General features: G+C 43.3%; 1 protein-coding gene across 5 annotated transcripts in view; it reads right to left on the reverse strand.

Annotated features, from left to right (window-relative positions):
- The window catches only part of osbpl9 (oxysterol binding protein-like 9), a 34,853-nt gene extending 9,549 nt beyond the window's left edge, over nt 1-25,304 (reverse strand). The window contains exons 1-11 of one of the 5 annotated variants that reach the window (XM_075485333.1): nt 25,186-25,304; nt 22,962-23,012; nt 19,504-19,582; nt 11,955-12,031; nt 6,983-7,078; nt 6,502-6,549; nt 4,929-4,958; nt 4,794-4,844; nt 4,200-4,238; nt 1,060-1,153; nt 235-339 (exon numbers count right to left, since the gene is read on the reverse strand). In XM_075485333.1, coding sequence (XP_075341448.1) covers nt 235-339; nt 1,060-1,153; nt 4,200-4,238; nt 4,794-4,844; nt 4,929-4,958; nt 6,502-6,549; nt 6,983-7,078; nt 11,955-12,031; nt 19,504-19,582; nt 22,962-23,012; nt 25,186-25,296 — 781 coding nt within the window. In that variant the 5' untranslated portion in view covers nt 25,297-25,304. Of the gene's footprint in view, nt 1-234; nt 340-1,059; nt 1,154-4,199; nt 4,239-4,793; nt 4,845-4,928; nt 4,959-6,501; nt 6,550-6,982; nt 7,079-9,223; nt 9,585-11,954; nt 12,032-19,503; nt 19,583-22,961; nt 23,013-25,185 lie in introns of those variants that run through there. The other 4 variants (XM_075485334.1, XM_075485335.1, XM_075485336.1 and 1 more) reach the window with 4 other exon arrangements.
- Between the last annotated feature and the right edge of the window lie 224 nt (nt 25,305-25,528).

Here is a 25,528-nt window from a genome sequence, read left to right on the forward strand (position 1 = left end):
CCATGGTAAGTCTGATCTGTTCAGCAAAGACTAGCAAATAGTTCTTTAGAAGCTCTTTAAAAATTTAGATTAATCTCCTCATAAAGACAATATGATGGAACTAATCATTCGTTTTAAGTAAATGCATTCAATATGCCCCAAAACCTTAAAATCAACGTCGTTCCTTAAACATTTTTAAATTTCATCCGAGCATCAAACAGGCCTAATTCCCCAACAACAGCGCCGAGTGTTTACCTGTGCTGTTGGGAGTTGGGGTCTGCAGACTTCCCATCACCGTGATAACAGGACCAACGGGTAACGTCGAGGGTCGTTGGTCTGATTTACACACCTGAGAAGCGTCTTTGATAAACAAAAGAAAAGAAAAAGAGAAAGCGGATGAGTTACAACTGAAGCGTCAACATGAAACCAGACCACACTACAACAAACATCTCATCCCATGTACCAACAGGCCTGAGAAAGTTATGCCAGAAACAGCAGACTGGTCGGGGGGTTACAGAGGTTATTATGGGACTGTAATTAGAACGGCCTACTTTGCAGTGTTCATTTTCACACCTTTTTCAACTTTCTTAAGGTTAGTTACAGTCATCTGAACAAAATTAGAAACTGTCAGATCTACGTCATGCCATGGGATTAATGCTACAAATTTCCTTTCTGAAATAAGTCAGAAAATTGACTTCAATCATGCAAAAATACATGAAACAATTGTGTTTCCACACTTAGCTGTTTTTTTTAATGGTCAGGAACTGCAGCAATCTGCGCCCAAGCTCCGAGAGAGCGTGAATCATATGCAAAATATTATGGTATATATGGTCATGCTGCATTAAACGGCAACAAAGAAAAGAAGCGTCCCTTATATCAAAATTTGATTCCTGTCGACCGTTTGTGCTGCAGTGGCTCGCACTGTACAGCAGGGGGAGCCGTTATCACTTTTGTGTATAAGACACAACGGAACTTCTGTAGATGATGCTGAGACTGATCACATCAGGCACACAGACAGGTAGCTGCCACACCCAAACACATGTGCAACAGAGACGTGGTGGTGAGGCAGACCTTCCGTACCTGTGGGTAGTGTGGTCTGTGTTGGCATTGTGGTGTTAACTACAGGTGTGTCCAGGGGGGGCTGGTAGATCCCATCCACTGGGTTGATGGTGCTCTGGACAAAGAAGAACAAACACAACATTAACCATCAACGACTAAAACATCTGCCTGTCTAGACAGAAGACATCCCCTGGGGCCATCGCACAAACCACTGCCTGCTTACCAGGTTTGATTGATGACTAACAAACAATGCTTCCACCACAGGTGTGCCTACGTGTTAACCACAATTAAACACCCTTTCCTTTCATATCAAAGCAAGATGTCAACATTAGCTCTGACCAATTATCGGGAAATCATGTGTGCGCGCGCTATAGATCAGTTCAATGATACACCAAAGTGATAATGAGAACAGTGCACTGAAATGACCCATCCAGTCCGGGCAGATCGATTTCCTTTCACTTCACATCATGCAAATAGTGGCGCTGCCAGGTTTTCACCAAGGCAATCAATGAGAAAACCAACAACGCTGGTTAAACCCCGAACACCAGCAGCGGCTTTACACAACAACTAACATCTCCTGCTGATCCCCGAGCTGCAGAATTATTAACTCTTCTGGACTGCAGTCCAAGTCTGTTATTCAACAGACTTGGAACCCGTGTCCTTGATTTCCCGGTTGTAAAAAAATCCGTTGGGATATATCTACAGTGGCTTGCCCTCAACGTTATGTGTCTATAGATTTGAGTGAAGGCATTCCAACCCAACACATAGACAAAATGTACCCCGTTCGCTCGGTTTAATGGGGTCACTGCCATCGATATCCCAACAGAGAGTCACAGTGATAACTAAAGGCGCTAAAACAAAAATCACATCGACCCTTATTCTCCAACAGCTTACCCTCAGGGCTCTTGGTAGCATTGAAATAGCATGTAGTCATTGTGATGTGATAGTTCATTACTTTAACTTGAGCTGGAGGGACTTTTAAAGCTTGTTGGTTTTTTTTTTGTTTTTTTTTGTTTTTTTTAAAAATGGAAAAAGTTTTGAGATCAAAGATTAACAGGAACAGGCAGAGTGAGTCGTTAAGATTGTGTCTAGAGATACAGCCGAGAAGGAGAAGAACTGTGAAGTCATGTGGTCATTTGCTTCAGAATTGATTACTTTTGAAAGAAAAAAAAAAAGAAAAGAGAAAAAACACTTTGGTGTTTCTCTGTGTTTTTAGCTCAAGAAAATTGATCGGGCAGCTCAGCTCCGTTTGGCCTCCGTTTGCTCACAAATGTCCCTCCTCCACCCGATCTTTTGCTTCATCCTCTGCTCTAAGCAGCTAAATGCATGCCTCGTCCACGTGCCATCAAAAAAGTAAGTCGTGGGCTACTAATTATAGCCAACTGCAGATGTTGGTCTGTTAAGGTGGGGCCAGCCAGCCCATGGCCTTGCAAGCAGGAGATGAAGCAAATACAGATGGAGAAAAGCAGTTGGGCATTGGGGAAGAGTTACAGCTGCAATGGACTTAAAAACCATGTCATGACTGATTTAATTTCTTAGGCGACTGTATTAATACAGCAAGTAGCTCTTGCAGCGGAGGGAGGAACCCTAAACCAATCACAGTGTATGAATTTCTTTGATGGATAAATATGGATTTGTCTTCTTGTGAGCTTAATTCAAATTATTTGTGCACTTTGCGAACATTTTCCACGCAGTGCAGAGCTAGACAGCGTCAATCAAACACGCTGCTAGTGTTTTAAGCAAAAGGGACAACAGTGAGTTTCTCATCCGCTCCATATTATAGGAACACAGGCAAAGTGACATACATTTAGAAGTGCTAAAGCTTCACATATATCTTGAGCAGAAAACCCAAGGCATATAAAACATACAGTCAGATGAGTAGACAGAGCTTAAGCTGTGCTATTTATACTACATAATACTGTACTTAATGACCATGAGATTATATAGAGGAGCAGTCTGGCCTCTATCGCATTCATGCATCAGGAACCATTCTTTAGGTTTTCTATACAGAAGACCATTATCTACAAACTGTTGACATCTTCCAAAGCATACAGAGGGGTTTTAGATGGATTTTCTCCTTCCCTGTTAGCTACTGGATTGGGATCATGGTATATTTGTATATCTCTCCATGCATGTTTCACTGGACTTCCAGCCCCTCCCCTTTTCGGTCTCTTCCATATATTATATATTAACCTAATTGAGATTTGCCATCTAAAATCACTGCATTTACAAGCCGCAATGTCTGCAAAACAAACCTGCTTGTTGAGAAATAAGGAACATTCACACACTTGAAAATACTACCTTGGGTTTGGCTTTCTGTTCCACTTAAAAGTTCATCACTTGGCAGCTCGCTCTGAATAACAGGTCAAAGTTTCTGTTTACACCTGCATGTTGCGGTTCAATAAACACTGCCGTGCGACTGCCGTGTTTGTGACTGATTATCCATTACAAGCATGGCTCCAGTCTTCTGGGTTATATTTAGAAGATGATGCTGATAAGAGTGAGCACAAAAACTGCCTGCAAGATGAGGCATCAATCTAAAAGCACTAAACTGAATGCTTTGGAAAACTGTTGACAATATTGTTAAATAAACATGTGGCGATTAAAGCATGCATAGCTCCTGGTATGGCTTTTCAACATGAACATGGCACACCTGCAGAGCCTGCAAAGTGCTCTCTGGATGGCTTTCCTGCCATTAGCGCTCAGCAGCTCAATAAGCAGGCGGTGTGAGCAGGATCAATCAATTGTAGACTAGTTAACCCTAAATTGTGGGTGAGGTGATGCGCAACACTCTTGCATCAGGCATGCAAACACACGCGTGTCGTCCATGGACAGAATATACAACAGTTTGAACTTGTGCAGATTACATGCAGGTTTTGTGTTTAGGTGAAAGAAAGGATAGTTCCCATCCATTGCTATACAAAAGAATTCAAATCTCTGATTAAATCAGGAAAGTAATGACTTAATCAAGAAGACAGCAGTGGCAGACATGAGGGAAAGAGCTTGATGTAGAGCTTATCTCCAAAATTACATGGCATGCACTAAAGATCTGATTCATCAGCTTTTCTACAGGAAAGGATGGTAAATTATGCCAGAAGAGAAAGTTAGCAGCTTCTTGAATTTGAATTTTTGGCATGGACGGAAAGTGCTTAAAAACTTACTATAAGTCCGTTTGCGTGCTGTTGTTCGTTACTTTGGTCCTTAAAATTTTAAGAAGACAGTGTTAGACTCTGTGTGTAGGAAGGTTCAAAAGTCATTTCAAAAAAGCATCCTGTGCGAGCCTCTGCGGTGAGATCCATTATTACACGGAGCTTCATAATATTCCCCGACTTGCCACATGCAGTGATCCTTTCATCACATGGTGAAATCTAAATTACTGTCATTAAAAAAAAAAAAGAAGGACATGATTGCTCTGCCATACCAATCGGTAAAGTCCACTATGTGTCCTAAAATGCAATTTATTAAAGTGTAGGTGGTTTTACAAAAAAAAAAAAAAAACGGCAGCCCAGACACACCTTACAAGCACACGAAACAGAAACGATTGCTCCACTTCCTTTCAGACAGCTGAATGGAACATGTGATGAAACGAGCACTGGGCTACGCCCTCATCATCCACCGACCCAGATAGCAACTGTAAGCAGGGAACTACCCCAGGCACCCCACGTAACATACAGTGTACACCCATGACGGTCAGAATGCAATGGCACGGCAAAGTACAGAGACAGGAACCACGTGTGCAGGGATTTTGTGTTTACCTTGGCAATTTGCAGCAGTACAATACAGTGCTTGATGGACTCTACCATACTCTGAAAGAGAAAAACAGGAATCCATTAACAAGGAACCCACTTCCAAACACAACAGGAAGGAAAATGTGTTAAGTTCTTACTTACACAAGTGGTCTCTTTCAAATTCTCTATTTTCTGCCAAAAAAAAAAAAAAAAAAAAGACAGAAGAAGAAAATTGGCTACAAAAATCAGAGAGCAAATTTCAGCAAAGCAAACACGAGCATCAAAAGCAGGAGAGCAGAGGCAACCTGACAAACAGCACGCCAAGCACAGCGAGCATGAAAACACAGAGGCAAAGATGTCTGCCGCAACCTTTTCTGTTTTTTTGGGAGTGGGGGGGTTTAACAAGACTATTTCTCATAGTGAACAGTTTTTAACAAGTTTCAGTGACCAAAAGCTGGTGTGAAATTCAGAGAGGAAGTGCACACAGTCAAACCGCTGCCAGTAAAGAAAACACACACAAGGTAAGTGAAACACCCTGAAACTGAACTACTTCCTCCAACCAAACCTAACCCCTCAACTCTTCCAGTCACTGATCATTGAATGAATTACCAACTATAATAATTATTGTACAGCAGACTGCTCAATGACCTTTATACAAAATGCTGTACTTTTATACACAAGCATCCACTGTGTCTTACATTGCAGATGGAGTATCTGTTAAAGCTGCAAAATGTAATCTGGTTGCTGATTCAATATTTAAATAAGAAGTAAAAAAAGAGTTGCACCTTTGCGGTTAAAAATCCAAAGAGGACATGTTTGGATTTTAAGTAATTGAATCATTTTATTAAAACATTGATTCTATGAACCAAAAAGAACTAAGGAGCACAGGCCTGGCACCTTCATGACGCATAAGAATGAATATAGGTGACAAATGATTGTAAATCACAATTTTGTTCTTTTTTTCTTCCTGTTAAGTCAAGTTAAACCATAGCAAAAGGCTGCTAATTGTGGAAAACTACAGAAAAATAATTACAAAGCTAAGTGGTTTAGAAACTACCGCTGGTTTAATCCAGCCGTTTTTTTTTTTTTAATACAGGCGAACTAAAGAAATTATAGTGATTATGTGATCAGGCAACGGTTAAACATTGTGGCAGGCTAAAGGCGTTCTAAAACCTAGGCAATGCACAAAATTCAAGTTTTTTCTGAAACGGACAGCTCAACAACTGATTTTTCACAACCTAAATGTTGTCAGATGTTGTGGACCAATTCTTTCATCGAGATAATCGTCAACATTTTAGAGAAAATGTGTATACAGTCTCTGAAGGGAGAAGCATGAAAACGTCGCACCTGGACAGGGGAGGAATACACAAGTGTACGTTACATTCTGTCTTAAAGGGGTGATCGAAAAGTTAAATAATCATCGGTTGCTGCTTTGCAGCCAGAACCATGTGACCAGAGGACTGACACATGACCTGCCAATCAGATTCGGACAATATTTGGTGTGGGTGGAGGTGCCTGAAAGTTTAATACAGAACCAGTTTCAGTGCAAACAGGTGTGATGTATTTCTGTTTTGTTTTTGCATTCTGAAAGCCACACCGAAGAAGAACATCTGCACCAGAAAGGTATCATTATTCCTGTGGTCGCTTGCCATGACTCGCATAAAACCAAGAACATGGACACATGACCTGTGCTGTGCTGTGCTGTGCTGTGCTGTGCTGTGCTGTGGGTACTCACTCTGCGCGATTCATCCTCTTTGCAGTCCTTGATCTTCTCATCAAACAGCTGTTTGAGAACAAGAGATGAAAAGGGTGAAAAAAGACAGACGGAGTGCGAGCAGAGATGATTCCACCGTCAGATGAGCATTTTAATGGATCAGAGGGTGAATCCGGGGCGTGTAGTTTGGCTCGAGATAATGTGGTGAACAGCAGCGAGTCGTTCTCAGGAGCTGGGCCGTGAAGCTTTATCAACATGCTCCGCCTGAGAGCACGTGTGGCTGCAATGTTTTTGCCCTGTCACCATGCTACCCGCAAATCAAAGTCTTAACAACTACCGCTTTCTAAGAAAGGACGCTCAAATACGTGAGGAAGTCCAAAAATAAGCAAAAAGGTTGTGACAGAGAATCAATTACATGCCACGCTGATGATGAACACACAGTGCGTTTTAGATTCTAACCTTGAAGAAATGAGCTTCCATCTGGTAACATATTGAATCCTACCTTTAACTGGTCAATCAGAATCTGAAGGTAGGCGTCAGCTTCGGCTAGTTTCTTGTCAAAGTCTTGAACGCTCGGAACAAATCCTGTCTCAGCCTCCTGTAGACGGGAAAACAAACAAGGCTGAGCGTTAGTCCGTCCCTAACCAAACCCCTGGTAAAGCGCCCTCTCGTATTTGCATATTCAGAGTGAATCAATAACTGAGGGCCCTGCTTTCACACAACATCCATTAATAAAATGATGGCTCGTCTCCTGACCAGATAGGTTTTTAGTAAACTGCTCCACAAAATGGTGGACAGAAACATCAACAGTTCAGGAGAATCTTCCAGCAACGTGGCGCTGCACTAGGTGAGATACAGTATGAATAGTATTGTTTAAAGGCTAGTCTATATGAAAAGCCAGCAGGTCTGCCGGCCTGAGTGGAGGCAAGCACATTTCAGGCTTCAACAAAACTATAAAGAATAAAAAACAAAACAAAACAAAACAGGAAACTCAGAGCTGGGAAGCTTGGTCGTAAACAGAGGGCTGTGTGTTTGAATGGGATGATGTGTGCATTCAAAGTTATTGTTTGTTAATTAGCTTCCCTTTATAGCCCTATGTATCCACACATTAACACATGCAGAGCATTACATAATATCCATTAAAAGGCAATTACTAGACTATTGGCAAAACAGACGTGGCCAGGAATTTGTCTCCATCTGTCCGAGCTCACCCAGGCACCCAGAAAAATCCAGCTGGCTGTGACACAAAGCCACAAAGTGGGATAATTGGCAGGTAAATTAATACAAAGCAAAGACTTCCTTTAAAACAAATAAACAAAAACAAACACTCCACATGTAATGCCTGAGCCTGTCAATAGCAAGGAGACTCAGAACCAATGACAGCACAATGAACACTCTACGTCAAAGCCACAGCATTCGGTAGATGACTAACACTGCATGGGTTGGTGCAGTTTACAGCCACACAGCAACTCTGACATGGAAAAATACAGAAAAAAAACTCTTACATGGAACCGCAGTCAGAGTATGAGGCAAGCGGACTATATCCTCATCCTCTTACTGAAGTAAATCAAGCTCTTATCAAACCGTGTTCTCTGCCGTCTCTGCCCCGGATTTGATGCGGCGCAGAATCCTCATGACCCCTCTTCCTACTGACGCCAATCTCATGGGAACGTGAAGAAAAGCCATCCACCCAGCTACTCTTGCTAAAGTTTAAACATGGCAGCTTTATAGAGAGCAAAGTCTCCTTTAACCAAGCGGCTGTGAAGCATGCAGTTAACAGGTCAAACTTACTCAGAGGATCAAAGGTGCATGTACTGTTAGTTTAGTGCGACTACAGACAAACACTACAGCCACAGTAGGACCTGAGCTAAAAATCAAAAATAACAGTGATAAAAATGAGAATTGGTTCAAACTGCTAAGTCGCTAATCTGGTAAAACACCTGAGCTCCTCAGAGAAGCTGCTCTCTTTCAAGGAGGGTGTGGTAGTTTTTACAAGAGGCCAACAGCATGAGGTCAAATCATCAGTCCACTACTATTTAATAGAGGCAGCACTCTAAAGGGTTTGAGGTAACACAGAGGAGATTAACTCCATCTGCTGCTTCAATGTTGCATCATAATATTAACAAAAAAAAGCTTATGAAACCATTGTGGTTTTATGCAAACATCAAGTCTCCATTTACTTGAGGCACTGCACGTCACCCACAGACATGGTTGCATTAGTAGCCCTAAGGAAGACAGAGAAATAAGACACAGCCTCTGCTATTATGTGGTGAGGAGTATCCCACGTTGTCAACACACGCGATGTAGGGGAAGTGCCGTTTTACAGGCCGAGTAGATAAGTTTGGAAGCGGAGAGTCAGACGCAAGTGGCTGGTTTATGGACAGCTACCGGATGGCCTCGTCACTGCGCTCACGTCTTCACGGTTCCAGAAATACTCCCAGACGTCTGCACCTCTGCTCCCACTCATTCCCACCACCCAGACTGTGCATCGCTGTCACACAGAGGGAACGTCTCTGAGCGGCTTGCACAGACTTACACATAAACACTCACACCCACCCAATCATTTGCGACTCTACAAACAAAGCTCCCCCCGCGAGCTCTCCCCCCCTCCCCTTTCTCTGTGTCGTTCCACACAGAGTGACCCACTTTAAAATGCTGCTGCCCCAGCAGCGCTGCAGCTGATGAAGTTCTCCTCGTTGTGTTGCAGTGGGTTTTTTTTTGTTTGTGTATAGGTTTTACTTACAGGCTGCTTCGCTCCAACGAACATGCTGCATCAAACCCTGTGCACCTCTCAGGCTGTTTAGCCTGACACAAGCTCCTTTTCTCTCTGCCGCCGTTATTTTTTCTCCCCACACCAACAAACCACAAGCTCGAGTGAAGTTAGCATTTTGCCTTTCTCAAAAACAGAATCAAAAAGAGAGCCCTCGTCCTCTTGCTCGGCCAAAAATGAACCACAGCCGCCTTCAGACTGTGTGTTAGCTGGTGAGCCAGTCTGGCTACAAAATATCCTTCAGCAGCAGTTATCAGCTAAGCATTTGGTTTGAGGCAGACAGAGTCGTGTTAATCCAGGACCCTCCCCTGGCAGGAAGGGCACACTTCCTCTACACAGGCAGAAAAGAAAACGCAGCAGATGAGCACTAACAGCTACTCTGATAGGCTGGGGCAGCAGATGCAGATGTTTGGCTGATCAAGCAATCTGGCCTTGGGTTGGTTATTGCTGGGTCATGTGGTCTTATGACAGCGGCAAGCATAAGTGCTTGTATGTGTGTGCGCACCGAGCGAGCAGACACACGTAGCACAGAGGGATTTGCCACGAAGGGAAGAGGGAGGAGGGGAGCAGAAAAAGGAAGGTAGGAGTGAGGACAAATGACATGGTTGGTTTTGAGGATTAAAAGGAGGCGACGATGGGCAGGAGGAACAGCATTTGGATGATGAAAGGAGAGAAGAGGCAGGGAGGTTTGCTTTAGGGGAGGAGAGCAGGGAGGAAGGTAAAGAAGAGACACAACAAGAGAGGCAGAAAAGTGCACTGGCCGAGACACTCAGTCAAAACACTCATAAAAAAAAAACAGACACAAACACCAGCGGAGCAAAAAAAAAAAACAACAACAAAAAACACTGCCGGCAGGTCAGCAGTTAAAGAGACTTTCCATTAAACTAAAAAGGCTGGCTCCAAGACTTTCCACGTATTAACATCATTCTTTAACATGGCACAAATGTCACCATTACTTCTAGTCAAACAGAACAGACTTATGTAACCTCTAACCCAAAAAATAAAAAATAAAAAAAAATAAAAAAAATCAGGTACCGGAGGGTGTGTTCCAACTATAGGGGGATCACACTCCTCAGCCTCCCTGGTAAGGTCTTTTCGGGGGTACTGGAGAGGAGGATCCGACGGATAGTCGAATCTCGGATTCAGGAGGTGCAGTGTGGTTTTCGTCCTGGCCGTGGAACAGTGGACCAGCTCTATACCCTCCGCAGGATCCTGGAGGGAGCATGGGAGTTCGCCCAACCGGTCTACATGTGTTTTGTGGACTTGGAGAAGGCGTTCGACCATGTCCCTCGGGGACTCTTGTGGGGGGTGCTCCGGGAGTATGGAGTGCCGGACTCCTTGATATGGGCTGTTCGGTCTCTGTATGACCGGTGTCAGAGTTTGGTCCGCATTGGCGGCAGTAAGTCGGACATGTTTCCTGTGAGGGTTGGACTCCATCAGGGCTGCCCTTTGTCACCGATTCTGTTCATAATTTTTATAGACAGAATTTCTAGGCGCAGCCAGGGCGTTGAGGGGGTCCGGTTTGGCGACCTCAGAATCGGGTCTCTGCTTTTTGCGGACGATTTGGTTCTGTTGGCGTCGTCGGGCCGTGACCTTCAGCTCTCACTGGAGCGGTTCGCAGCCGAGTGTGAAGCGGCTGGGATGAGAATCAGCACCTCCAAATCCGAGACCATGGTCTTCGGCCGGAAAAGGGTGGAATGCCCTCTCCGGGTCGGGAATGAGATCCTTCCCCAAGTGGAGGAGTTCAAGTATCTCGGGGTCTTGTTCACGAGTGAGGGACGAATGGAACAGGAGATTGACAGACGGATTGGTGCGGCGTCTGCAGTGATGCGGGCTCTGCACCGGCCCGTCGTGGTGAAGAAGGAGCTGAGCCAGAAGGCGAAGCTCTCGATTTACCGGTCAATCTATGTTCCTACCCTCACCTATGGTCACGAGCTGTGGGTAGTGACCGAAAGAACGAGATTGCGAATACAAGCGGCCGAAATGAGTTTCCTCCGCAGGGTGTCTGGGCTCTCCCTTAGAGATAGGGTGAGAAGCTCGGTCATCCGGGAGGGGCTCGGAGTAGAACCGCTGCTCCTCCGCATCGAGAGGAGTCAGATGAGGTGGCTCGGGCATCTGGTGAGAATGCCTCCTGGACGCCTCCCCGGTGAGGTGTTCCGGGCCCGTCCCACTGGGAGGAGGCCCCGGGGAAGACCCAGGACACGTTGGAGAGACTATGTCTCTCGGCTGGCCTGGGAACGCCTCGGAGTCCCCCCAGAAGAGCTGGAGGAAGTGGCCGGGGACAGGGACGTCTGGGTCTCTTTGCTCAAGCTGCTGCCCCCGCGACCCGATCCCCGGACCAGCGGAAGATAATGGATGGATGGATGGAATCAGGTACAATTGCAGATAAGAACCCTTCATATGCAAAACTATCACACGGGAGCAGTGGTGTAACACAGGACGTAATCTATGAAGCATGCAAATGTATACAATCTGAGGCTAAAGAATAACAGATTTGAGATCGAGACACGATATTTATGTTCCTGTTTTAGACTTCATCTATGCCAGCACACTTTGCTTTGGACAAGACCTACAAACACAGATGCTAACATTGGAATTAGCATGAACAGGCAGGTAAACATCAGGAGGCCCCATAGAAAAATGACTCTCTCTTGTAACTTGTCTCTTTGTAAGATGGATTAGACACACATCTATAAACACATACCCGGAGCTGGAGGGTGTGACGAAGAATAGTTCCCTCTAAGGCGTGGATCCACTTCTCCCGTTCGTCTGCATCTCGGGCTGAGGACAGAAGCACAAATGTAGACGCCCAGTGAGCCATGTTTTCCATACAGACCTAATAAGAAGCCATTACACTTGCGTTATACACACGACTGACACGAAGACAAAACACTGAAATGACATGAGAAGTGGTGACACAGTGATGGGAACTTCATAGTCACCTAAAAGATTTATGATTTAATAACTGTCATGAAGGCAGTAAAAAAAATAAAATAAAATCACTGAGTTAGCAAAGCTGAGCACTTTTACACGAGGGATCCTTTCCAGTTGTGCAACATACAGCACACATTAGGTTTTGTAAGTCCAATCCACACATAAGCCAACGTGTAAAAGTGATGCATCGTCTTCAGGGGGGTTTTTAGTGATGACAAACTACCGCAGTAAGCCGAGACCAACACAAAAAACCTGGAAAGAGCCAGGTTAGCAGTTTCTCCATGACAACAGCAATAGCGTAGTTTTAAGGAGGGATTTGAAGGAAGCTACAGACTTGGTGTGCCCGACTTAAGGGGAAAAGAGAGGTTCTGATAGAAAAAGATCAAAAGACAAAAGACCTGAGCACCAGAACTAAAGTTACAATGAAATATTATTCCTGGATTCAGGGCAACCTGGGTGATATTATTTGAAAGACTGCCAACATTTGAATCAACAGGACTGAAAGTATTAGAGGAATAAAAGAAAATTCCTTCCCACTTATCATCATTGAATTTAGGGAAATATAGGGACATCCAGGATTTAATGTCAGAAAGACAAGCTGAGAGATTAGCAAGGTTGCAGGGATCTGCAGGTTTTTTCAGCATGTACAGTTAAGTGTCATCAGTGAAAAAGTAGTAATGCACATTATGGACTTTAAGAAGCCGGCCAAGAGGTGGCATGCAAATAGAAATAAGGGGGCCCTGTGGTACGCCACCAGTCAGCTGAACCATTAAGGTAAAGTCATTCAGCTTGACAAGAAGGTTATATTAGACAGACATGAGCTTAATTCCAACCCAGGACCGTAAACTGTGCACGAGGACGTTGTGATCAAGTATCAAAAGTGGCACTTAAATCTAAAAGAAGTCAAATTGAGCAGTTTCCCCTATCTGCAATCAGCTGAAGGTCACCATGACAGGTACCATATCTGTACCATGAAGTGCTCTAAAACCAGCCTGGTAGCTGTGAAAATTGGTTTCAATATGACAGATAAGAACATACACTTTAATCAAGGAATACTTGAAGTGAAGTTGCTGTGTCATAATTCTCAAATTTAGCAGCATCTGACTGATACAAACACTGTTGGTTGGTCTTGATAAGTACTTTTTCATAATAAGCTCTGATAGCCTGCGCTGCATACGATAGGTATGGGTAAATCAATACAAAAAGAATAAGCTCCCACTTCTATGGAGCTTGTAAAATTAAGCCATTAAAGCGGCCTCAGAGAGGTGAGTCTGTACCGTTTCCTAAGTGTTGCTGCGCCCTCAAAGCAAAGACGGAGAACAAACAGGCTGCCGGCGACATTAAAAGGTGATCCTGTAAAGGTTCTGGGACATGCGAGGCACATACGCAAACGTGAAATGGCTCCTGAAAGTTTTGCTGGAGTTGGTGGTGCACAGAGATGCCGTATTTTGTCCTCACAACACAGACTAGATTCAACTAGACTCCCCATCACGATCTGTTTAATGTACTCATAAACTGTGATTTCAGGTGGATAAAAGGTGTTTGGTTCTTGGGCAAAAAGCAGCTGTTTTTCTGCTTTCCACATGTGGATGGTGACCACTCCAAAAGCTGCGAGAGAGTTTAAAAACATACATGCACCTAAAGTGGCTGGCAAACTATATTCCGTTTAAGATTAGCTTTTCATCGAGCTGCAGACAAGACAGCAGAGCAGAGGAACGGTTGTGGAAGCACAGAGGCGGAGCTGTGCCACAGCAGAAAAGCTTTTAAAGACATTAAAAGGCAGCCGAGGCTCAGGCCCATCCACTCAGACAGCACCCTCAAAGCCTTCTCACTTTCCCTTCAGCCAAACAGACTCTCCACAGAAGCAGATTATGGCAGCTAATGTCGTTTAGCTCTATTCATGACATGAACAAGACAGTACTACAGCCATTCAAGAAGAAAAAAAACAAAAAAAACAACAAGGACTGGAACTGTGCGAGCTGCGTTGAATCTTTGTCCAACTGCAAGATTTACTTTCCCAGGCAGGCATGAGCATTTAGTCAACTCCAAAAAAATCCACAGCTTTAGCTTGTTAACTACGAGCAGAGGCAGTGGCCATGACAACGTATCCTGTTAATCAGGAGTTAAACATTCGGACAAGGTGTACGATATTCAAACATTCAAGTCTTCTTCATTAAAAGGGGAAAAGGACGAGGCAAAGATCTACAACCGTGACAATCATATCCAGCAAACGGGTCTGTGCTAGTGGTGTTAAGGATAGTTAGATGAATAACTCATGGAGAACGTTTTAAGATTTCTAGAAAGTTTTTTGTACCACCCATTTTCTTTACAGAAAACAATAACATGCTGTGAAAACAGTTTGCAGTCCTGTACGGAGAAAAGCGGTTATGGGGCTTGTTAGGAGCTGGTTTGCAGCATTATCAAATTTAATAGAGGAACAAGGAGAACAGAGGTCTAAAAGTCACATTGTTCAATGTTTTTCCTCTTTTAACTCAGCACAAATCCGACACTAACAACTTAACACAGGAGTTTTACAATGCTGTTTCAAGCCTGTAAGAATGTATCAAAGCCCCAGCTGCAAGGTAGTGTCATAACTGAGGACAGTGTGCATTCTAAACCCAATTATTGTGGGCTCTGGTGCCTCACTGATTGAGAAAAGCAGACCAAACCCTTTAGAAGAATAAGCACATAGAGGAGGTACTGTACCAAACACCAAGAAACTCTAATGTATCAACTCACACACACACACACACACACAATGTCCTAATGACTACAGGGGCCCTGCCAGTTACTGGATAAAGACCCATAATACATACAGAGCACGGATAATTGCATGGCTGCCAAAGGGGCTGAAAATAAGACACATGAATACTGCCGCCAAATCAAATATTCAGCATCCACATACAGACCAAATACAGTTGCAGCCTGACTTCAGTATCGACACAGACAATGGATGTAACCTCTAACACAGTATGGGGAACTGATACTGTGGAATAGATCACATTCAGCTGCAATAAAGGTTATGTGTTGATGTCAAATGTCACATGATGCAACTCATGCCACCACCACCGAGTGTCAAAAAACAAAACAAAAAAACCCTTTATGGATATATATATATATATATATATATATATATATATATATATATATATATATAAAAAAAAAAACTCTGACAGTGTAGTAAACTAACCCATGATGCATCCTTAGTGACATGGGTTTCACATTACTGCGGTTATATATTCACAGTTTGTCACCAGGATTACACATTTCCAATTCCACTCCAGCAGACATGCAAGATTTTTGGCTGGACTTTAACACCACTTTCCGATAACGGTGCATTTTAATCCTCTAGACTGGGGATCGCTATCCTTATACACTCAAAGAGCCATTTGGACCCGTTTCCCACAGAAAAGAAAAACACCGGGAGCTACTAAACAATAGATACTTTAACACTGCATCCATCGGGTTTTTTTTTTTGTATCGTTATGCTATGTTTACAAAAATTAATTGAAGTGTGTTGCATTTATGAAATCAATGACCTGCTACAGAGAAAACTAAATGTTATTTCTGCATGCAACACAATCATTTTGAACTCCGAAAAATGTTTGGCCTACCGGGGGTTGAAAAGTTCAATAAATCGTGTGCCGCCCAGCTCGTGTCGCACAGCGGCATATTTTAAGCGACAAAAAATAAAATAAAATAAAAATAAATATAAACACGTGTTATTTTAATGCGACAATATCACAATAACCTTCAAATATGGAATTACATTAAAAAGACTAACGAACTAAAATAAAAATGAATTTAAATCAAATACTTTCTAAAGCCAGAGGGAGCTGCAGCAGAGGGTTGAAATGGCGATCCCTGCTCTAGACAAGAACAAAAACGACTAATATTTGGCTTTTATCCATTTTATACTCTACTGAATACCATAAATCTTTAAACTAGATAAGAAGGAAAGTGTGGTGGCATACTGCTTGCATCAGCTAATATCCACATAAAAAGTTTTTTGTTCTATTGTTTACTTTATCTGTACTTGACCAACAGGAGAGGAGGCAATTTTGTGATTAAATCTGTCACTCTATACAAGTCCTGCAGTCTGAAGCTGGTTTTCATTATAATCTTCCAATGTAGGACCATCGAGCTACTGATCGATACAGTCACCTTGACAGCAGGTAACGTCAAAGACGGGTAGGCAAAGACACACATGTTCAGTACAGAGAAATAAACTTGTACAAGGAAAACAACAAGCTAACAGCACCAGTGATGTCGTCTTATTCAGAGGCTTTTCCCCTCAAGTATCCATCACAATCATTTCCCTTTAGAACGTTCAGCTTTTTCCTCATAATGCGGCTGCTCCCTTTATCCAAACAGCCTCTGTGAATTATTCATCCCTAGCCTTGTCTTTTTGCTCCTGCCATCTTCAGAATAGCTGATGGGTCGTGCTCCAGTGGATAGACCGGAGAGTTTGATATTGGACTGCAACCCGTCAAGACAATGACACTAAAGGAACCTAAATGTGTTGCAAAGAAAAGGCTCAATCTCATAATGAACATGACCTAAGGTTACTGAGGTCAGTTTTTTTTTTTTTTTTTTTGGGGCGGGGGGGGTCAACTGCAAATGCAAGACTAAACATTTTCCTGAGAACAGAGTTGAGAGAAATAAGAGAAGAAAACAGAAGAGACAGTGCAGGTGATGTTGCAGGAGAACTCAGAGGAGCGGAGACAACAAAGAACATAAAAGGATCGCTCATCCTGGACGGATGTTCTCAGCAGGCTGGGTGGCCTGACAAGGAGGGAGGAGAAGACTAGAGATTGATAGCTTCTGCAGATAAGACGAGTTGAGCAAAGAGCAGCGGGGAAAGTGGAAGAGGGCTCCTACGGCATCTATGATGCATCACAGAGAGCGGGGCAGATGAATAATGGATGCTTCTCTAAATTGTTGGAGAACAGAGCTCTACTCTTGACAAGTGGTAAAAGGTAAGCTCTGAAATACGAGTCAGCCTGTAAGATGGACTGTCCCATAACAAGAAGCAGCATGGCCCAATCCATAAAGAGTCCATTTTATACACTATAACAGAACCTTTGAGCTGCAGGAAGATGCAGCTTAACAACAGTGGATGTAGCAGTGAAAACTGAATTCTGATCTTGCTCTGTCATCTCTTTCTAAACCCACCTTATTCTTAGCCCATCTCACAAAATCCATACCTTATCCGAGGTGGAAATCCTAAGAGAGCGACTGCATAACATGATCAGACTAAGATCCTTTTACAGCAACAGAGAATTCTGCTCCAGCAAAAACATCCGCTGCACGTCTTCACATCAGTGCTCACAGCTGATGGAGACGGAACATATGTTCAGTGCCAATTTTCATGCTCATCCTCCAGCGGTGATGAATGAGATGCTCTGTTAGGAATCTGGAGGACAGGGATCTATAGCAGTGATATTTCACCCCCATCCCCTCGAACAAAAATGATTGCTATAGAGGTCGCAATTTGATGCAGTTTTAGGAGGTCCGTGCAAGGATATGCCGCTTACCAAGATCATTTGGTCCTGAAATATGATAATTTTATCCTTCAGTATCTACAGACTATTGCAGACATCATAGTTACATTATAAGTGCTGGATTTTCTTTATTATCTGGGTTGCCACAAAAAAGAAAATGAAAAAAAAAAAAAAAAAACTGCTAGAAATGAATGTCCCTCTTTGACTGCCGTAACAGAGGTTTTTGAAACGAGTGATTTTTGATTCTGACTCTCCAAATGAGAACAGCACTTGCATTCATCGCTGGTGGCAAGGCGAGTTTATTTGTAGAGCACACTTCGTACACAAGGCAATTCAAAGTGCTTCGGTGCTCTCAATACTCAGATAATATCAGACAGCAACTTGACTCGAAGAGCTCAATAACTGAATGACACGCCAGGGCATTACAGCCGACGCCAAAGCCTGATTAAAAGAGGCTCACAAAGTTCCAGAATAAATTAGGATAGCGACATTTGAGCCATTGCTCTCAAACAGACACATCACTATGTTTATATGTATACAACTCCATACCACCCCGAGAAAAAACTAAGATCAAATTACTGTTTAGTCGGTCCAATATTACCAGGAAAGAGCACTGAATCAGTTGTCTGCACAGACAACTGACTCAGGAATCTGCACAGACGCTGCTGTGCTTCATAACTGCTTTCCTCTTAACGTAGAGTCGGCTTCACACTGCTCTGAACTGTCCTTCAACCTCCATCTGAAACCAAAGCACCAGTGTGCTACACAGCATTCTGCTCCATCATAACTCAACATCCCAGATGAAAAACAAACAACGCCTCCTTGCGATCCTTTCGCACGGCGCTGGCATGCATGCTGACCATGAGACGTGCACGATTTCCTTCTTACCCTTGCGTTTGTAGAACCACAGCATACAGCTTCGGAACACAGACATGGGAGAGGGCATGGAGGAGGTGAGAAGGGCGGGGGGCCCATGGACTGTGGCAAGTGACTCTAGAGACGGAGGTGGCGCGGGGGTGGGGGGTGGTGGTAGTGCTAGTGGTGAAGTGTGCGGGGTTTGGTGGTGGCAAAATGGATAGGAACGTACAAATGGAAGGACAGAAATGAAAGAAAGTCAGAGGAGATTAGTTAAAGACCTGGCGAAGTGTTAGAGTAAAAGAAGAAAAATAGGGTGTCTGCGGCATACTGGAGTGGACAGCTCCCTGTCAAAAAGGAGGGAAGGATGGACAGGACGGGAGGGGCCAGTCCTGCCCCTGTGGAGTGACTGCTTGTTAGACAGCGAGGAGCAGCAGCGGTGCAGCAAAGGGTGAACAGCAGCAGCAACCAGAAGAGACCTGAGTTCAGCTCCCAGCTCAGCAGTATTCCCTTATTATTCCCAGAGGCTCCGCTGCCGAGACTCAGGAGCAGCAACCTTCTTCTTCTGCAACAGTCAGGAGGGCCGACGACAAAAAAAAAGAAAAAAGAAAAAGCTCTCACTTGGTCGTTCTGCTGTGGAGGATTCTGTTCTGCTTGGAACAAATATTTTCTTTTTTTTTTATCTATAAAGAAAATATGTCAGCCCAACTCGGGGGGAGCTGCTGAGAAAAAGGAGAAGCAGCTCAGATGCCTGCTGAACAATTTGACACCGTGTAGATGCCTCTGCGTGCACGCATTTCCTGGCATTAGAGCAAACCAATCCAAGTCTTTGAAAGGTGGGGAGGGAAAGAGGAGCGAGAGAGGGAGTGACAGACAGCAAACGAACAGCACACACAGATGTAAAAGCGATCCTGGAGAAAGAGAGGCAGCGATGTCGGCACAGAAAAGAGGACACCTCACCTTGGAAATGGAAAGTCTTCTGGTCCACAGTGATGGTGAATGTGCTGTCGTCCTCGTCATCAATGCCGATCACAGCTCCCTGGGCAAACAGAGAGGGGAAAGGATGCAGTCAGACAGCAGGACACATACTCCACTTTCCGTTCTCATCCTCATGCCCTCCACATGTCCCTGACCAGCCCTTTTTTGGTAAATAAGTCTCCTTAAACAGCTCACTCTCTCTCTCCTTTTTAAAGCTCCATCTCTTCTTGCCTTATCATCCCTTTCAAACATTCACAGCATTTCTCTCTTACACGCATACGAGTGCAGCCTTTTGGAACACGGGAGAGAGAAAGGGAGGGGAGGAGGTGGGGATTTGGGAGACCGAAGGAGGAGAAATGCATGGGAGGGTGGAGGGAGACAGACACCAGGGACCAACAGCTAGAGGCAGCCAGCAAGAAAAAAAAAAAAAAAAAAAAAAGGACCGCAGAGAAACGGCCTGCTGGCTGTAGCTGGAACATAAGCTCCTAGCAACAGTAACAGGGTGTCGGACCCAAACTAAATGCTATAATACGAAAAGTTGGAAAATATTTTTCAGCTCTGCGCCGACGAACTCCATGAATGACACCCTTGAAAAGTTCAATTTTAAGCTGAACTCTGTGCAAAGCTAAATATAAAAGACTTTCTGCTGATACGACACTTCGCTTAGGTTTCTGAAACAGATTTTGAAAATCACACAAGACACAATGACGACAAGCTGATATAGTTTCTGCTGCTGTAAAGCCCGAAGAGAGACTAAATCTTGTGCCTCGTGCCTTGTGATGCGCTGTAGCAATGAGCCTCGACAAATTAATAACACAAGATCCGACTGGGCTTTTTTCAGAAACGACCCCATGCTTACGTTTTCCCGAACCTCCCAAGAAAGCCTTTTGGAAAGCCGATGATATCATAGGAAGGTTGAGGTCACTGAGGAAAAGAAAAACTAACGATCAAAATGACTTTCACTGTTAGTACTTCAAGTGAAATGAGACCAAGCCAAAAATGAAGGTGGAAAGTGGGGAGGGAATAGGGAAGCTAATAAAAGTTTGCCCATATCTCAGTCTGCTTGAAGAAACTGATCATGAGCCCATGAAAACTAGAGACTCCACGTGTGCTTTTATGTCGTGGGTGATCATCATTTTGTTCCCTCTTAATCTCACACACAGCATGTCCACTCACGACATCAAACGTAACGTTAACTGCAGGTTAATTCATGGTTAGGATGAGCAAAACCCACACGGCAGGTCCGGGCATCTCAGGGGTCCTGAGGGGTAAGAAATGTAAATGCACGATTGAGCAGAACGTGAAAGTCTGCCGTGTACAGTCGCACTGTGGCGGCGTGCTTCTGTTTCTGTATTTCCACGTCAGCAAATGTGGTGGAAACATGTAAAAATAAAAATGGTGTCAGATTTTTGATAAATGTGTATGAGTCACAGACAAGCGTGAAGGTTTCCATTGTGAAAATGAAGTATGTCACACGAAACAGGGTTCCACTTGGAACTACAGGAACAAGAAAGTCATTGGGTGCAACTACCGGTCGCCTGCAAAAATAGGAGTTCTGTGAATGTCAGTGTGGGTGTGCTTTTAGAGTTTAGATTAGCAAAGGTCTTACTTGCAAACTAGAGGCGAGTACAATTTCATTCTGGAGTTTATTGTACAATTTTTTACTTCTATTGCATTCTTTTAATTTTAAACCAGGTTTAACCAGGTAGCTCTTTTTCACAAGCCCTAATGATAACTTCGTCATATACAAAACAGTATGGCCTAGACGTACCCTGCTGGTTAAGAGCTATTGTAGTGGACTTATGGTTTACAACCCTGATGCCGAATAAATTTGCTCAATGAAAAACTTAGCCAACATGGAATAATCGAGCAACTATCACAACAACCTGTTAAGAGTTGTGGTTTCGCAGCCATCTTAAACAAGACTAAGTATGCTTGCCTTAGCAGGACCACAGGGTAACGCTTTAGAAAGAAACCACTAAAGAAAAACTGAAACCAGCTTCGGTACAACGTACCACGCAGGCATCAGTGAGGTTTTTTTCAAACAGTGAAAACAGTTTTCCACAAGGGCAGATATTCTTTCTCAGGCAAAACATACTTCATAAGTTTACTTCTAATTGTATAGTCTGTTGATCAGTGTCTGAACAAGTCCGAGGGAAGTCACTGCTTTCAATAGCTCATATCAAATCGCTGATTCTGCCACAAATAAACCATTGTTCTTTGGCTGCATAGGAATAAATAACAGGTAGTTTTTCAGGTAGTTTCAGGAGATACTTCCTCCCTTCAGTGAGAGTCGAGGCTAAATTTTCAAGTAAAATGGCTTTTACCACTGCTTCTCCTAAACTCATTTGAGGCTTTACCATCTTGATTTATAATCCACCATCCTACGAGTAACAGAAAGACAAGTGACAACGTTTGTTGACGTGCCTGTAATGGCTCTGACACATCAAACTCTGGGTCTGATAATTAGTAGGATTAGAATGAGGATCAGAATGTGAGGACCCACTTCTCTAGACGCTCAAATATACAGAATGACTTGTAGCAGGCACCACAATGAACGCTTTCAGGCAGGAGAGACGGCTGCGGTGGCTGAAAGAAACCCAGACTGCTCTAGTCCATTGGCTCCAAACATGCAAAGATGACATCAGCCCAACCTTTACCCTCAGTTGTGTCACGTCAATACAAACAGGGACCAACTAACTGATCTTTGCACACAGCTAATATAGATATCCATTGCTGGGACATGCCTGAAAGTTCAGTGAAGGAGATTCTCACATCATCAGGGAAGATCCGACTGCAGCAACACACCAATCCATCTCATAAGGAAGGAAACATTGTTGATATCTCGTTGAGTCAACAGATACTTTCCTACCTCACGGGTCCGACCACCTGTTAGCTTCCGTCACCACAAACAAAACGCTACTTGTTTTCCAGAAATAAGAGCCCATTCTTGCAGCACAAAAGCTCAATCCCTCGAAAAGCATTCTCAATTGCATTAAGAACCTTCCTTTCCTTATATAGAGAAGAAAAACAAGCAGAGTCGTCAGGCATCTGCTACCATCTAGTGGACAATATTCAATACTGGAAACCAGCTGGATGGGGTGAATGCCTTTACTGGGCAGACCTATGCTGTGTGTCCATAGAGTTGCAGATACGGTTTCAGCAAGCTGCTGAAACTTGTTTAGGCCGACAAATCATGAAATTAGCGCCTCATTATCCGCCTGCATTAGGCCCATCAGATGAGTCTCAGAGAAGAACGGCGCCGTACCGAGTACACACTGTTAGCCTGCTTCTGCTTCGGAGAGCTTTTACTGTCAAAGCAAATCTCGTCAGAGTCACTAATAAGCTTTCAAATACTTGGTAAAGCAGGCCACAGAAGATGCACAGTGTGCAGTTAATTGACAGATGACGAAAAAAAAAAAGGGCATTAAGAAACTTACCCTGAGTCGCACGCAGCCCCTTCTGGATCCTCGCATCATCTTGTCCTTCGACTGCAAAGCAACAAATGAAGGAATGAGGAGGTTAATACAGTCGTTATACAGAAAAAGGCCCCAGCAAAAGAATATCTATTAAAAAAATATATATTTCAGCGGGAGAGAAAAAGCAGTGAATAAACCATAGCTGAACTCTCTTAAGCTGCGTCGATGTTAGCGTGCATGTGTGGTATGAGAGCACCATTGTAAAGTACATTAATATCATCTGTAGTCTTTGTGGCAAGGACAAATGCCTGTTGTGAAAAAGGCCTATAAAAAAATACCATGTGTAGTTGTTCAGGTTATTTTGGTGCAGTCTGCATTAAAAGAGGCCAGCTCCATATCAAGTGCACAGCTAACTGTTGTCCTGCATGCTATAAGGCTATGGAAATCAATGATCCATTTGATCAGTCAACACTCTCCTCTCTTAGGTTGGGTTATCTCAGTCAGGCCATGTACTTCAATATAACTCAGGAAACAAAATAATGATTATCATTTAAATCAATATAATACAAGCACGCTTGAATTTGAAATATAGCTTTATAACATAATTATACATAAGGGAATTAAAAAAAAAAAAATCCCCCCTTTAAACTGATTTATCAAAACATGGGAAAGACCATTATACACCTCAACGGCAGCTGATCTGCCACTTCTTTCAACATTATTGTTTCATATGACACAGAATAAGATGCCTAGCACAAAGTCCAGGTTTGGACAATCAGCAAGGAAATTTACCATAGTAGTGAGACATCTGAAGCGGTTGTGGCTTCGGGCGTCTCACATAAAGCAGCCAACGTAACATTTCAGATGACAAGTTAACAACATCACCAAAAAGGGATGCATTATCCCCTCCGAATATCACACACCATTTTCATTTTGTGTTTCATTCAAGGTTCAAGAGGTTAAAAATTTGTGGATTGCTCCTTTCTTATTTGCCCTCCACTTATCAACTCTCTGCCCTTCAGACTTATCTGGTGTCCCGGTAAACAGAACCTCTAGATAAAGTAGTTTTTAGCAGCTCCACCTCTACATGCAACAATAGTAACATATCTCTTACACTACAATACTAATAATGTTAAGGATGTAAATGCTATTTCCACCACTGTCCCACAACCAAACTACAAACATTCATTTTTCTTTTGTTTGTCTGAACAGAAATGATCTAAGAGTTGGTTTTCATTATGCTCGGAAAATAGGCAGCAAATGCTCAAATTGGACAGGTTTGAACTGGCAAATGCCTTGGCTTTTTTCCTAGTGAATTACTTCAATTATTGATTTATTGTTGACGCACATTCTGTTTTGATTCTGAAATATTTGTCCTGCTATGTGTTGGTTTTCTATATTCATAACATTGAAGTTCAGATTCATGCCGAGCTGCTTGTGTCATAACAGCAAATTTGTTCCCATGTCTAAACTAAGCTCAAACTTTCATGCAGCTACATGAGTGGAAAAAAAACGAGGGCTTGAACAAGTTTCTATGTAGGTTATATCCCTGGTGGACAATGAAAATGGAGTCAGTGAAATCCCACTGCCATGCTGTGTACTGGAAATCTGCAGAAGATTACATTTTCTGGTCACCCAAGCAACTTAGTGAGTGCAATGCAGAGCTCTAGGTTGCTGGTCTCTTTACATCTTGTATCATTAACACTAACACTGACAGTTTTGCAGCCTACTTTACTCTAGACGTCAAAAGCCGATCACAGTGCTGTACATTACTTGCTATTGATCAAACATAACTAGCACCCAGTGTTTGCTCTCGCGGTAAAGGCTTAGCCTTTACTACCAAACCAGAAAGTGTTTTACTCTTGTTTGATTATCAAGGACTTAAGCTGTCTCACCAACATACACACACAAACTTCTAACTCCCCTGCTACAGTAAACTTATTTTTGACACTGTTTTTCTAGAATGTGCATTCCTGCTTTTAGCTTATCTAGCTAGCTGCACTTGCGGAAGTGTGGATAAAAAAAAGCCACCCTATTCGTCAATAAGCTCTCCAGACCCACTGCTATTGGCCAATAAGTGGATCAATCATCAGAGAGACTAGCCTCTTTATTCCAGCTGATACTCCCAACTCCTGACAAACACAAGGCCCTATCCCACTTCTGTTCAACAAACAGCGACAACTTCTTCATGGTAACAGCTTAACCAGACCACTTTAACATTTACAAACCGGGGAAATGAACATACCGTGTAGTATGACAGTAAGCCGGCATTGTAGTCCAAAACAAACCAACGATACTGCCAACCTTTCATGACGTTAGTCCACTTGCTAAGCGGCCCCTCCATGATGGACGCCATCTTTACAACAGGCTACCGTTGGGGCGGAGCCGCATATGGTGTGGGCTGGCGTCACCGGCAGGATGCTGCTGAGGGAGACGGTGGTGATGATGATGATGATACCCCATTAATATACTCAGAGGGACAACTATCCAGGTTCTTCTCTTGACTCTAAATATCATACTATAAAACCCTCAATTACAAGTAAAGCTCATATTGCAGAGATAAGCCTACCCAAGTAGGTGCCATCAAA

The sequence above is a fragment of the Odontesthes bonariensis genome, chromosome 15 (assembly GCF_027942865.1).
Source record: "Odontesthes bonariensis isolate fOdoBon6 chromosome 15, fOdoBon6.hap1, whole genome shotgun sequence".
NCBI classification, from domain to species: domain Eukaryota; kingdom Metazoa; phylum Chordata; class Actinopteri; order Atheriniformes; family Atherinopsidae; genus Odontesthes; species Odontesthes bonariensis.